Here is a 13,473-nt window from a genome sequence, read left to right as displayed (position 1 = left end):
TATTGATGGAATCCTTATTAAATCTACAAATTACAAAAAACAGGAACAGAATCACTAAGAGAGCTTGATTAGCTAGAATTTTGAGTCGGATCTAATAAGATAAAATTTAATAGAGATAATTGTAATAATTGTAAATCCTTACACTTGGTTTTCAAAAATAAACTTCACAGGTACATAATGAGGAGATGTGATTTGACAGTAGTTTGTCTGAAAAAGATCTGAATGGTGTTGGCTTAGTATGGGGCAATATTGTGATATTATGTGACAACCAAAAACACTGATGTGATTTTCGAATGCATTAAGAAAGGGATAAGATGGTATAGTAAATAGAGGATTAAATTTGAAATTACAAACCATTCCCTGTCAGTTACTGTGTACCCATTTTCTGAGCCTCATTTTCCTCATCTGTAAAATGTGGGTAATAGTTCATATATTATTTGTCTCCCAGGCTTGTGCTGAGAAATGTGCTTTGCAAAACTTTAAAGAAATATATAAATGGAAATGGATCATTATCATCATCATCATTATTTTTATTTCTGGCTGGGCAGATCCTAGAAGCCTTGATCTCATCTGGGTCTTGAAGGAGAGATAGGACTTGACGAGATGGAACTAGGAGACAAGAATGAGGAAAGGACATTTTGCCAATTAAAAACTATTTATTATTATTTTTTGCTTTTTTCATTTTATTGCCTTTTTTTTTTTATTTGCATCACCTTGAGTTCAAAATTTATTCTTTTCCCTCAGTTAGACACTTTTTGTAGCAACAACAACAAGCAATTTGGCAAAACAAACTAGCCCATTAACTTTTTTTCCCCATTTTAAGGCACTTGGGGTTAAATGACTTGCCCAGGGCCACACAGTTAGGAACTTTTAAGTTTCTGAGGCCAGATTGAACTCAGATCTTCCCCACTCCAGGATGTGCTCTCTATCCACTGCATCATCTAGCTGCCCCGACCTTGTGTGATAATATATTCAGTATTCCATACCCAAAGCCTCTTCTTTACACACTGGAAGGAAATACCTTTTCTCATCTCCAGACTTGTGAATGAGCATTTATTCTAAGCAAAAGGAAGAATGTGGGCAAAGGTATGGATAGAGGCAAGAAACCTCAAGATACACTGTAATTAACAAAACAGTTTATCTTATATAAGATACTGAGTCTATTAAGGGAGATTGTGAGAGAAAATGCTGAAAAGGTTGATTATAGTATTTAATGCTAAACTAACATTTTGACTGTTAGTAGAAAAGGTATGACAAATTTTCACCAAATTCCTTTTCTAATATTCTATCATGGTTTGGAAGTGACCCCATGTTTTCCAGTGCTTTGCCAACAAAGCATAGATCTGAAAGGTTGTACCAGATTGTAAGGGCTTCAGGTATAGTCCTAATGAGAGATTCTTCCTGCTATCTAAGGACTAAACAAACTTATTATGGAATGTATCATCATCAGATTGGCTACTAGATGATAGTAGCTTTGTCTTTGCTATGTCAAGCCATGAAATAGATAATAATTCAAAATATTTCTTCTGCTGTATGCATTCTTTTTTGCTTTCTTGATACTGGTGGACTGTGTATAAATATTAATTTAACTGTTGCTATTCTATATATGAACTTTGCCCAACAATCTAATTAAACCAGATTCGTATTGACAATTTAAGTTTAAATAAGTAGTAATAGTGATAACATTAGCTACATTTATATTGCTGTTCATGAGTTTTATTAAAGCACTTTACATATATTATCTCATTTTATTCTTAGAACAACTTATGAAACTGGAAAAAAAATTATAGCTAAATAGAAAAAGATGGTTTATAGGTTCTCTTCAGAGAAGTGAATAAACGAGTTGCTATAGTTGGTTTCATCACATGCTTAAGGAAAACAAATGTTATTTCTTGGGATATCATGATAGTAATTGTAGCTTTTGTGTCATCAATATTTTTTTTAATTGAAGTTTTTTATTTTCAAAACATGCAAAGATAATTTTTCAACATTGACCATTGAAAAACCTTGTGTTCCAATTTTTCTTTCCTTCCTCCTACCCCCTCCTCTAGATGGCATATAATCCAATATATGTTAAACATAGTAAAAATATATGTTAAATCCAATATAGGCATACATATTAATACAATTATCTTATTGTGCAAGAATCAAAAAGTAAATTAAAAAAAGTGAGAAAGAAAATATAATTCAAGCAAACCCCAACAAAAAGAGTAAAAATGCTATGTTGTGATCCACACTCAGTTCCTACAGTCCTCTCTCTGGTTGCAGATGGCTCTCATCATCACAAGATCATTGGAACTGGCCTGAATCATCTCCGTGTTGAAAAGAGCCACGTTCATCAGAGTTGATTGATCATTGTATAATCTTGTAGTTGCCGTGAACAATAATATTCCATAATATTCATATACCATAACTTATTCAGCTATTCCCAACCTGATGGACATCCATTCAGTTTCCAGTTTCTTGCCACTACAAAAAGAACAAACATTTTTTCACTGTCATCTATTATAAAAGATGAAGCATTAGAGACATTTTTTTTTATCTAAAACTCATTTAGATTTCTTTTCTTTCTTTTTTCTTCCCCTGAGGCAACTGGGGTAAAGTGACTTGCTCAGGATTACACAGCTAGGAAGTGTTAAGTGTCTGAGACCAGATTTGAACTCAGGTTACTACTGACTTCAGAGCTGGTGCTATATCCACTGTGCCCCTTAGCTGCCCCTCATTTAGATTTCTAAACCAAGTCAGTATATACTTAGCTTTTATACATTGTGAAGATGGACACAAGGGAGGAGGAGGAATGTTAGAAAATATATTTCAAAATTAAGAAATGAAAGAAACCTAAGTTTTAGAAATGATTTGTGAACTTTTTCATAAGGGAGAGGCAGAGGACCCAGTACATTGTAATCTCAAACAACATGACAATAAATGAAATTGTTGTAATAGAGAAGTCATTTGAAAAGTCACTTCAACAAGCATTTATTTTAAGTGCTTGCTATGTGCCAAGGACTATACTAAATACTTTGTAAATATTAACAGAAATGTGGTCCCTGTCTTCAAGTACCTTGCATTTTAATGGATGAAAATAACATAAAAGGATGCTGAAAAACCGGAGGGATAGTATCTGGCAAAGTCAGGAGGGGAGGGGTGGAGTTGGGAGAGAAAGGAAAACATGGGCGATTTGAACATCCTTTTCAAAATGGAGGTTTTTAGAGAAACCAGTCAGAGGGAGAGAAGCCAACAGAGTCAGAAGGTGCTTCAGTTGTGAAGTCCAAGTGCAGAGTGAACTTCCATATTGAAGAGGTTTGTTTGGCATGGTAAAGGAAGTCTGAAGATTCAGGACCACTCTCAGAGAGGGATGAAGAGGATCAATTGTCAGCTTATGAGGTGAATTTAAACAAGATGTTAACTGAAAAATGTGAAATGGACAATGTTCCTGATTATCACTATTTGTTGTGACCTATAATTGCTTAACAACTGCTATAAGAAAGTGGAAAGATCTCAGGAAATGCGTTTAGCCAGCACACACTCGATATTTATCAAGACACAAGTCATGGTAGCTAAAGGCATCTGCAGTTTAGAATATAAGCTTATTTACAAATATCATGTGATCAAAAAGTATGAGTAATATCAACTCACAAAATAGCTAAAAGTAGTGGAAGAGAAAAAAAGATACAGATAATTTGTCTGAAGGACCTGATTAACCATTCTTAAAGCGTTTTTAGAGGAAAGTGGAAGGAGGATTACAAATAGATGTTAAATTGAACTGATCTGCTATTGATTATGTAGTGATCTTTTTAAATCATAAAAAAATGAGACCCACCATATTTGTACCTTTCATTATTAATGTGCAGTGTGAGGAAATGGAAATAATGTTAGATAATGTGACTGCATCTGACAAGATATTTGGGGTTTTAAAATTTTTTATGCATACATATTTATACAGTTATCTTGTACAAGAAAAATCAGATCAAACAGGAAAAAGAGAAAGAAAATAAAATGCAAACAAGCAACAACAAAAAGATGAAAATGCTATATTGTGAACCACACTCAGTTCCTACACTTCTCTCTCTGGGTGTAGATGCCTCTCTTCATCATAAGATCTGACTAGATATTTGGGGAAAAAAGAAATCTCTGCTACCAATCACAAATTTGAAGATTTTCAGGAATCACTTTAAGATGTCATAGAGGGGAAAATTCTAAGAGGCTAGAAAAGATTGTGTAGACTGTATTGTTATTTTTTAAAAATCTGAAAAGACATTAACTATGATCTTCCCATAATCTCATTTTATTGCTAGCAAATATTAGAATAATATCTTTAAATGTTAAGAGTATCTTAGATGAAAGTATGAGATGGGAACAGGTTTTTTTAGATGATTTTCTATAGCAATTTGTATCTTCATAGTCACAGTAAAGAAGAAAGGTTTAGAGAGTTATGAAAAGTATAGAGAGGAGAAGATCCAACAATGTTTATTGTTGATTATAAAGAAACATTTAATGAATTCAATAGAGCAAAATTTAACCTTAAAGCCTTTCTTCCAATGATGTATCTGCTGTATTTATGCTAAAAATCATGAGATTTCAGGATAGATGCAGTCAGAATCAGTTAATAAATATTTACTAAGCTCCTATTCTGTTCCAGGTAATATGCTAAGCATTGGGGATTCAGAGAAAGGCATAAGCTGATTCCACTTTTAAGGAGCTCATAGTCTAATGGAATAAGGCACCATGTTTATTTATTTTTATTTTTCTTAATTTTTTTATTTTCTTAATTTTATAATTATATATTTTTTGACAGTATATATGCATGAGTAATTTTTTTTTATAACATTATCCCTTGTATTCATTTTTCCAGATTTTCCCCTCCCTCCCTCTACTCCCTCCTCTAGATGACAGGCAATCCCATACATTTTACATATGTTACAGTATAACCTAGATACAATATATGTGTGTAAATCCAATTTTCTTGTTGCGGGTTAAGTATTGGATTCCGAAGGTATAAGTAACCTGGGTAGATAGACAGTAGTGCTAACAATTTACATTCACTTCCCAGTGTTCCTTCTCTGGGTATAGTTATTTCTGTCCATCATTGATCAGCTGGAAGTGAGTTGGATCTTCTTTATGTTGAAGATATCCACTTCCATCAGAATACATCTTCATACAGCATTGAAATGTACAGCGATCTTCTGGTTCTATTCATTTCACTCAGCATCAGTTCATGCAAGTCTCTTCAAGCCTTTTTGAATTCCTCCTGCTGGTCATTTTTTACAGAGCAATGATATTCCATAGCCTTCATATGCCATAATTTACTCAACCATTCTCCAATTGATGGACATCCATTCATCTTCCAGCTTCTAGCCACTATGAAAAGGTCTGCCACAAACATTTTGGCACACACAGGTCCCTTTTCCCTCTTTTTCTTTGGGATATAAGTCCAGTAGTAGCACTGCTGGATCAAAGGGTATGCACAGTTTGATAACTTTTTGGGCATAATTCCAGATTGCTCTCCAGAATGGCCGGATTCTTTCACAACTCCACCAACAATGCATCAGTGTCCCAGTTTTCCCACATCCCCTCCAACATTCATCATTATTTGTTCCTGTCATCTTAGCCAATCTGACAGGTGTGTAGTGGTATCTCAGAGTTGTCTTAATTTGCATTTCTCTGATCAGTAGTGATTTGGAACACTCTTTCATATGAGTGGATATAGTTTCAATTTCATCACCTGAGAATTGTCTGTTCATATCCTTTGACCATTTATCAATTGGAGAATTGTTTGATTTCTTATAAATTAGGATCAGTTCTCTATATATTTTGGAAATAAGACCTTTATCAGAACCTTTAACTCTAAAAATATTTTCCTGGGACCTGTATGTGCCAAAATGCTTGTGGCAGCCCTTTTCATAGTGGCTAGAAACTGGAAAATGAATGGATGTCCATCAATTGGAGAATGGTTGGGTAAATTATGGTATATGAAGGTTATGGAATATTATTGCTCTGTAAGAAACGACCAGCAGGAGGAATACAGAGAGGCTTGGAGAGACTTAAATCAACTGATGCTGAGTGAAATGAGCAGAACTAGGGGATCATTATACACTTCAACAATGATACTGTACAAGGATGTATTCTGATGGAAGCGGATTTCTTCAACATAGAGAAGAGCTAATCCAATTCCAATTGATCAATGATGGTCAGAATCAGCTACATCCAGAAAAGGAACACTGGGAAATGAGTGTAAACTGTGAGCATTTTTTTGTTTTGTTTTGTTTCTCTTCCCAGATTATTTTTACCTTCCGAATACAATCCTTCCTTTGCAACAACAACAAAATTCGATTCTGCACATATATATTGTACCTAGGATATACTATAAGATATTTAATATGTATGGGAATGCCTGCCATCTAGGGGAGGGGGTGGAAGGAAGGAGGGGGAAAAACTCGGAACAGAATGGAGTACAAGGGATAATTTAAAAAAAAAATTACCTATGCATATGTACTGTCAAAGAAAATGTTATAATTATAAAAATTAATAAAAAATATATATTTTCCCAATTTGTTACTTCCCTTCTAATCTTGTTTGAATTAGTATTGTTTGTACAGAAACTTTATAGTTTGATGTAATCAAAATCTTCTATTTTGTGATCAATAATGATCTCTAGGTCTTCTCTAGTCATAAATTCCTTCCTCCTACACAGGTCTGAGAGGTAGATTATCCTCTGTTCCTCTAATCTATTTATGATCTCATTCTTTTTTTTTTTTAAATTTAATTTTAATTTTATTTTATAATTATAACTTTTTTTTTGACAGTACATATGCATGGGTAATTTTTTACAACATTAGCCCTTGCACTTACTTCTATTCAGATTTTTTCCCTTCTTCCCCCAACCCCCTCCCCCAGATGGCAGGCAGTCTTATACATGTTAAATATATTACAGTATATTCTAGATACAATATATGTGTGTAGAACCGAATTTCTTGTTGCACATGAAGAATTGGATTCAGAAGGTAAAAATAACAGTTTACACTCATTTCCCAGTGTTCCTTTTCTGGATGTAGCTGGTTCTGTCCATCATTAATCAATTGGAATTGGATTAGCTCTTCTCTATGTTGAAGAAATCCACTTCCATCCTCGTACAGTATTGTTGTTGAAGTGTATAATGATCTTCTGGTTCTGCTCGTTTCACTCAGCATCAGTTGATGTAAGTCTCTCCAAGCCTCTCTGTATTTCTCCTGTTGGTCATTTCTTACAGAACAATAATATTCCATAACATTCATATACCATAATTTACCCAACCATTCTCCAATTGATGGACATATGATCTCATTCTTTAAGGCACCATGTTTAAAGAAAAGGGTGCCTTTTCTTTCTAAAAAGGGTGAGGATGGCAAGAAAAAGGTTGATTTTATTTTGCAGATTGATGTAACTTCTGGAGATGAGGAAGGCAGCTGGGTAGGAAATATTGATAATTTCAACAAATGATGATATATATATTTCTTTAATAATTCTTTATTAATATTCAGCAAGACATAAAGCATGGAAACATGTTCATTAAAGGTATTCTTCAATGACAGAAGAAATCTTGAGTAAAGTCCAAATGGAAGTGTAAATTTTTATAGAAAGTGAGGTTCTCCAGATAGCTATTGGAAGATGACATCATGCAGGTTGACATGCAAAAGGAGTTAGGATAATAATCACTATTTGACCAATTCTTAATTAGCTAGTTGTAAGTATCAAATAAGTTAATACATATAATTATACTTCTAATAAACTGAGTTGCTCTATAAATGTTAGGTGGTATTTATATAAATAGATATCTTGTGTGTGTGTATGTATGTATGTATGTAAGTGTTTGCTTTAGTAAACCTGATCAGAGTAACAGTATACTTATTGGAGAATTTGTTACTAGAGAAATGACTCAATGAATGGGCACTTATCTTGTTATCAAAGGACTAGTTTTGAATTTGTTATCACCATGAAAGGAAAAATATGGAATGGGCAAATTCCTGAAAAAAAAACAGAGTTAAAAAACATGGTTTCTTCTAAATGGGACACACATATTTCTTAGCATCACATGGAACTTTTACAAAAATTGTTCAAATTGTGGGGCACAAAGATATCACAAATAAATGTAAAAAGGCAGAAATGGTAGTACATCCTTTATAAATTATAAGGCAGTGATTGAACATGTATAACCTATATCAAATTACTTGCCATCTCAACAAGTGGGAAAGTGAGGAAGAGAGGGAGAACATTTGGAACTTAGAATTTTTTTTTTTTTTAAAGTGTTAAAATTATCTTTTGTGTAATTGGGGAGAAAATAAAATATTACTTAAAAATAAAAAAAGAAAATATGGAAATTGGTTCAGGGATCACAAAGAAAAGACCTAAATGGAAACTTGATAGTGAAATCCTAAGTTATGAGCGATTCAAAGAACAAATCATGGAACCAGTTAATAACTATGTAAAAGAAAATGGTAATGAAGAAATAACATGCTAAAATTTCTGGGATATAGCTAAAGTAGTCCTTGTGGAGAAATTTTACCTGTACAAACATATACTAACAAAATAGAAAAAGAATGGATTAATATACTATATGCATTTTTGAAAATTAGAAAGCCACAAATAAATTTAAAATAAGCACAAAAGAAATGTTGAAAATTAGAAGGGAAATAGACAACCTGGAAATAAAAACCTATAGAAATGATAGTTCTTTGAAAGAACTAATAAAATTAATAAACCCTTTACTAATTCGACTAAAAAGAAAAGACCAGAAAATCAAATCAATAAAATAGCAATTTGAGCAACATGAAGTCAGCAAAACCAGAAGAAATAAAACAAATAATCAGAACATATTATGCATAGTTAAATGCTAACAAAGGAAGTAGAACAATACTCTATTGCTCAAAAAAGGAAATAGATCTAATTATAAGGGAACTACCAAAGAAAAAGCTTCTGATCCTGATAGATTCATGAGAGAATTCTGTCAAGTCTTTTTTTAATTTAATTTAATTTTATTTTTTTCTCCCTGTAGTTAAGTAATTTGCCCAGGGTCACACAACTAGGAAGTGTGAAGTGTCTGAGGCTAGATTTGAATTCAGATCCTCCTGACTTCAGGGCTGATGCTTTATCCACTGCATCACCTAGCTACCCCGTCAAGTCTTTTCAAAGAACAGTTTGTACCTGTATTTCAGAAATTATTTTCAAAATTTGAAAAAGGAAGACCCTTACCAGTGGAATCATTTTATGAGACAAATATAGTCCTAATACCTCAACTGGGCAGAAATACAATTCAGGAAGAAAACCACAGGCCAATATACTTTAAGAACAATTCCTCAAAACTTTTAGACAGAAAACTAATAAATGCCCATTGATTGGGAGATGACTAAACACACTGTGGTAGACTATTAATAAGCTTTAAGAAATGTGTGAAATGAATACAGTGAAGCATGGAACGATCTGAACTGATACAAAGTGAAGGAACCAGAACCAAGAAAACAATATATGACTACAACAACATAAATGGAAAGAACAATGACGTACGTCAAACCATCAAAAATAAATTAACAAAATTATAAAGATCAAGGAGAACTGGAATGAAAAAGTATGAAAAGACAACCCCCACATACCCCTTCTTGGTAATGGGAATTCCACAGGTATTACACGTTGCACATATTTTCAGACTCCTTCAATGTGTTGATCAGCTGTGATGACTTTGCTCCCTAGATATCATTTGTTTATGTGATTGTCTGTCTGGGAAGTGGAGGACAAAGAACACGTTGGATATTTTGGTGATGAAAGAAACAGCAAATTTCAATAAAAACTTGTTTTAAAAGTACTTAACTTCTGCCTAATTCCCAACTTCTTGGCTACTTGTACACCCCTGCAAAGAGGATGACTCTAGTATGAATGTTTGAGCTAGGTTTGAGGGGAATTGAAATGGCAGCTGTAGATGATGAACTGGATTTTTTCAATCTTATAAAACAGGGAAATATGGCAGTAGCACAAAGCAATTTCTTAAAATTATTATTTCCATGATATCTACGGCTATAATAAAGTTTACCAAAAATTATTTTTCAGCATTTATTTAGCCCTAAATATTTTTAAGTACTTGAGTCATTAATCCTCAAGCATCTTTTATGAGAAAAGCTACTATTTTTTTCTTCCTTTTTTATAGATGATGAAACTTAGTTACCTTAGATAATTTAATGAAGAAAAGAAAAATTTTGAATTTCTGAGTTGCTCTTATTCTGGGATATATTTTACATGAGAAGCCTACAATTTCTTGGCCTCATTCTTCATTTCTGACTTACACTCCTCAATTTGTTATCTAGGCTGCCAGAATGCCTTGGGAGTTATCAAAGCCTTCGGCTCCCAGACCCCCTTGGCAGCACATTTCACATTTGGGCTTTAATTTGTTGTTTAATTTAGTAATGAAGAAAATTCCATATGCATTAGAGTCTTCTCCTTAAGAACCATAAATCTTTCCAGATGAATGTTGCTATATATGTAGACCATAAAACATTTATAAGTGTAATTAAAAACAAGACAGCAGTTGCAGCTGTTTAAATCTTTCCTTTAATTTTCCTTGAAAATTTTTTTTGGAGGTGGAAAGTTGGTAGGGGTGAGAGAATCAATCAGTACTCTGCTCAGTCCTGAGAAGTAGCAATGCATGACATACAGAATATTAAAATTTTAATGATTCTTCCATGCAGTAATGTTGGCAAGATAGTGAAATTATTGCCACTTTCAATTCCTTTCCCTCTAGTTCAACTTTATAGCTTCTGGTATAGATTATTAGTCTACAAAATAAATAATTTATACAGTTCTTTTAATCTAAGAATTTCTAAGCTATTTATGGATTTTTCATTACTTGTCCAGTGATTCAACAACAATTCAAATCAATTGTTAAAGAAACTACTCTGTGCAAGGCACTCACCTGCATTCTAGTTATGCAAAGGTGAAAAATGACAGAAAATCTCTTCTAATTCTAAAGCAAAATTTCAGACCTTTTTCTTTTTTATCAGCTCTACTTCCTATTTGGATGGGGCTGCTATAGAAGTAATCATTCAGTTCAACTTCTGTATGGTGTAGTGAAAAGAATACCACTAAAAGCCCAGAGTTTTAACTAGGGGCATGTCACTAATCAGTTTCCTTGTCAAATGAGCACAACACTTCTTGTATTGCCTACCTCCCTATTATCAGGATCAAGTGAGATAATGTATGTAAAAGCACTTTTTAAAAAGTTCTATTCATTATTTCATGTTCAGGTAAAAGTTGGCAGAGAAATTGAAAATGAAACCAGTATGTGTTAGCTTCCTGATGTTTATGATTAGACTTCATCTCTAATCCAGGCTGCATCTCTTGTCTCCACCCCAGATAGGGAATTCAGGCAATTTTAGACATAATTGAGATAGAGTTGGGCATGGCTTCCTGTTGCTTCTGATTTAAAATTTTTAGGGCAAAGTAAGCAGTCTGGAGATATGTTTTTAGCTATGGCCAGATGTCAACATAAGATTTCCCTTAATGCATGTTTTTCAATTTAATTTAATCAACATTATTTATTTTATATTTTGTAATTGCCTCCATCCTTTGGTTTAGAATTCACCTTCTATCTATAACTATGAAGATATGTGGTCTGCTTATCTTCTAATTTTTTTTAATGTGGTTAAGTTTTGTCCAGGTTCTAAACATGTCCTTGATATAGATTTTCAATCACTAGGGGTTGAAATTCTCTAGTACCATCTTAACATAAGACAATGTAGCCCCACAAAGAGTGCAACCCTTTTTCAGATCTTTGGTAATTTTGGTCTAGTGGCAGGTTTGGGGTTCAGGGAACCAAACGGAGAAGTTTGGCTCCCCTATATCCTCTTGGGATTCAGCACTCCCTTCTGGCAATGCAGAGATTCTCTGTAAAGGAATTTACAGACCTGAAAACCTAGATTGATACAAGAGACTTATTATAGGAAAGGTTAGAAATCCTGACAGAGAGGCATAAAGTCTAGTTAGGGAAATAGGTGAGGATAAAGAGAGGATGGTACTGGAAAAGAATATTATTCCAGTGGGCAGAGGCGCCTTGGCATAGCATGGCATGTTTGGAACCTCTGCAAAGAGAGGATTTTAGATCAGCTCTTTTATAATAGGAGCTTAGCTGAAGGGAGCTAGTAGGTAGAGTTCAACTGGGTTTCAGCTTGAGCTGGAATTTGAATAGAATTCAAGGAGTTTCAGGACTGAATGGACCCCGCCTAGATAATAGAATGAAACTGTCTTGTTTGCTTTCTCTCAGGTGGGGTCCCTCACTGAGGCAGAGTTGAAGGAGATATTCTCCTTCAAGGATTTTGAGTTTTGGGGTCCCTTCTTCAATTACATAGGGGGATGTTGTGTTCTCTTTTAGTCACACAACTGAAAGCCCATGATAGAAGATAATTCACAAGAACCTGACTTCATTGTGGATATACCTTGATAAGGGTGTAGATTATTTAAAATATTTTTGGCGCAGTTTGTTTTTATATCACAGCTAGCTCAATCATTACCCACTTATGTTCCACAGTTTTTGCTCTGTTTACTTTGAGAGTCAGATTTGTGATTTGGGGCTGGAATAATGACCCTGTTCTGACTTTTCTTAAATTTCTTTAGATCTTTCTTAGAGTGGTTGGGTATGATGGTAGGTGGAGACTAGGCTTCTGCCTCCCACTCTGCCTTCTTGACTTGCTGTAATCTAGGACTGTAATGTCAAAGAGTTCAGATGTGCCCCATTGTCAGTAATAGAGAAAATAGTTTGTTATAGAAATCTTGGCAGATTTTTTTTATTTCTCATCTGTTATTTTCCCACTTTCATCCTTAACTGTTTATATTATAATCTGATTTAACTAGTTGTCCTTTTCAACCACCCACCAGTTCTTATTCTGTTGTGATAATTTTACAGATGAATTTATATTCTAAGCTAGTATTACTCTTCATTGCTATATATCTGTCAAGATAAGCATTTGCTGACTGCAGCAATTTCTATGCTCTTTTTGTCTGATATTGGTGATTTAAGCTTCCTTAGGAAATAGTGACGGTCTGTTTTGATGTCTATTTCATTATCCTTTTTTTTTTTTTTTTTTTTTTTTTTTTTAATCAATAGCTTGTTTATATTATGGGACAGATTGAAACTGTTAAAATCGTTTCTCATAGCTTCTTGTTTTTATTCTAGTTTGGTACTGATTTTGACCTTTATTCTAACAAAGTGATTATCTTACTTCATACAGAAATTTCATCAGGAGCTAGTTGCTTCCTATATAAGATGTAGCTTTTCAGATGGTATTTGGGGCTTAACTTTGTGCAGCACTTCTCTTTTCTTGGAAAAAACCCACATTTACTATTTATAGGTGCAAAATATTCACATAATATATAAACCTTTGTTACTTACTTTTCTTCATCCTGCAACATGTTTTCCAATCTTTTTTTTTTCACTGTCCTCTTTGTCCTCCTTTGTAT

At 33.7% G+C, this 13,473-nt stretch overlaps 1 protein-coding gene across 3 annotated transcripts in view; it reads left to right on the top strand.

The window, feature by feature from the left end:
- The window catches only part of URB2 (URB2 ribosome biogenesis homolog), a 49,983-nt gene that overhangs the window by 35,041 nt on the left and 1,469 nt on the right, over nt 1–13,473 (top strand). The window contains exon 10 of one of the 3 annotated variants that reach the window (XM_074262375.1): nt 2,269–4,732. The exons of the other annotated variants lie outside the window; for them this stretch is intronic. Within the exon in view, the coding sequence (XP_074118476.1) occupies nt 2,269–2,307 (39 nt within the window). The 3' untranslated portion in view covers nt 2,308–4,732. Of the gene's footprint in view, nt 1–2,268; nt 4,733–13,473 lie in introns of those variants that run through there. 3 annotated transcript variants of the gene reach the window in all.

The sequence above is a fragment of the Sminthopsis crassicaudata genome, chromosome 4 (assembly GCF_048593235.1).
Source record: "Sminthopsis crassicaudata isolate SCR6 chromosome 4, ASM4859323v1, whole genome shotgun sequence".
Lineage (NCBI taxonomy): Eukaryota > Metazoa > Chordata > Mammalia > Dasyuromorphia > Dasyuridae > Sminthopsis > Sminthopsis crassicaudata.
This window is presented reverse-complemented; position numbering and strand designations above follow the sequence as displayed.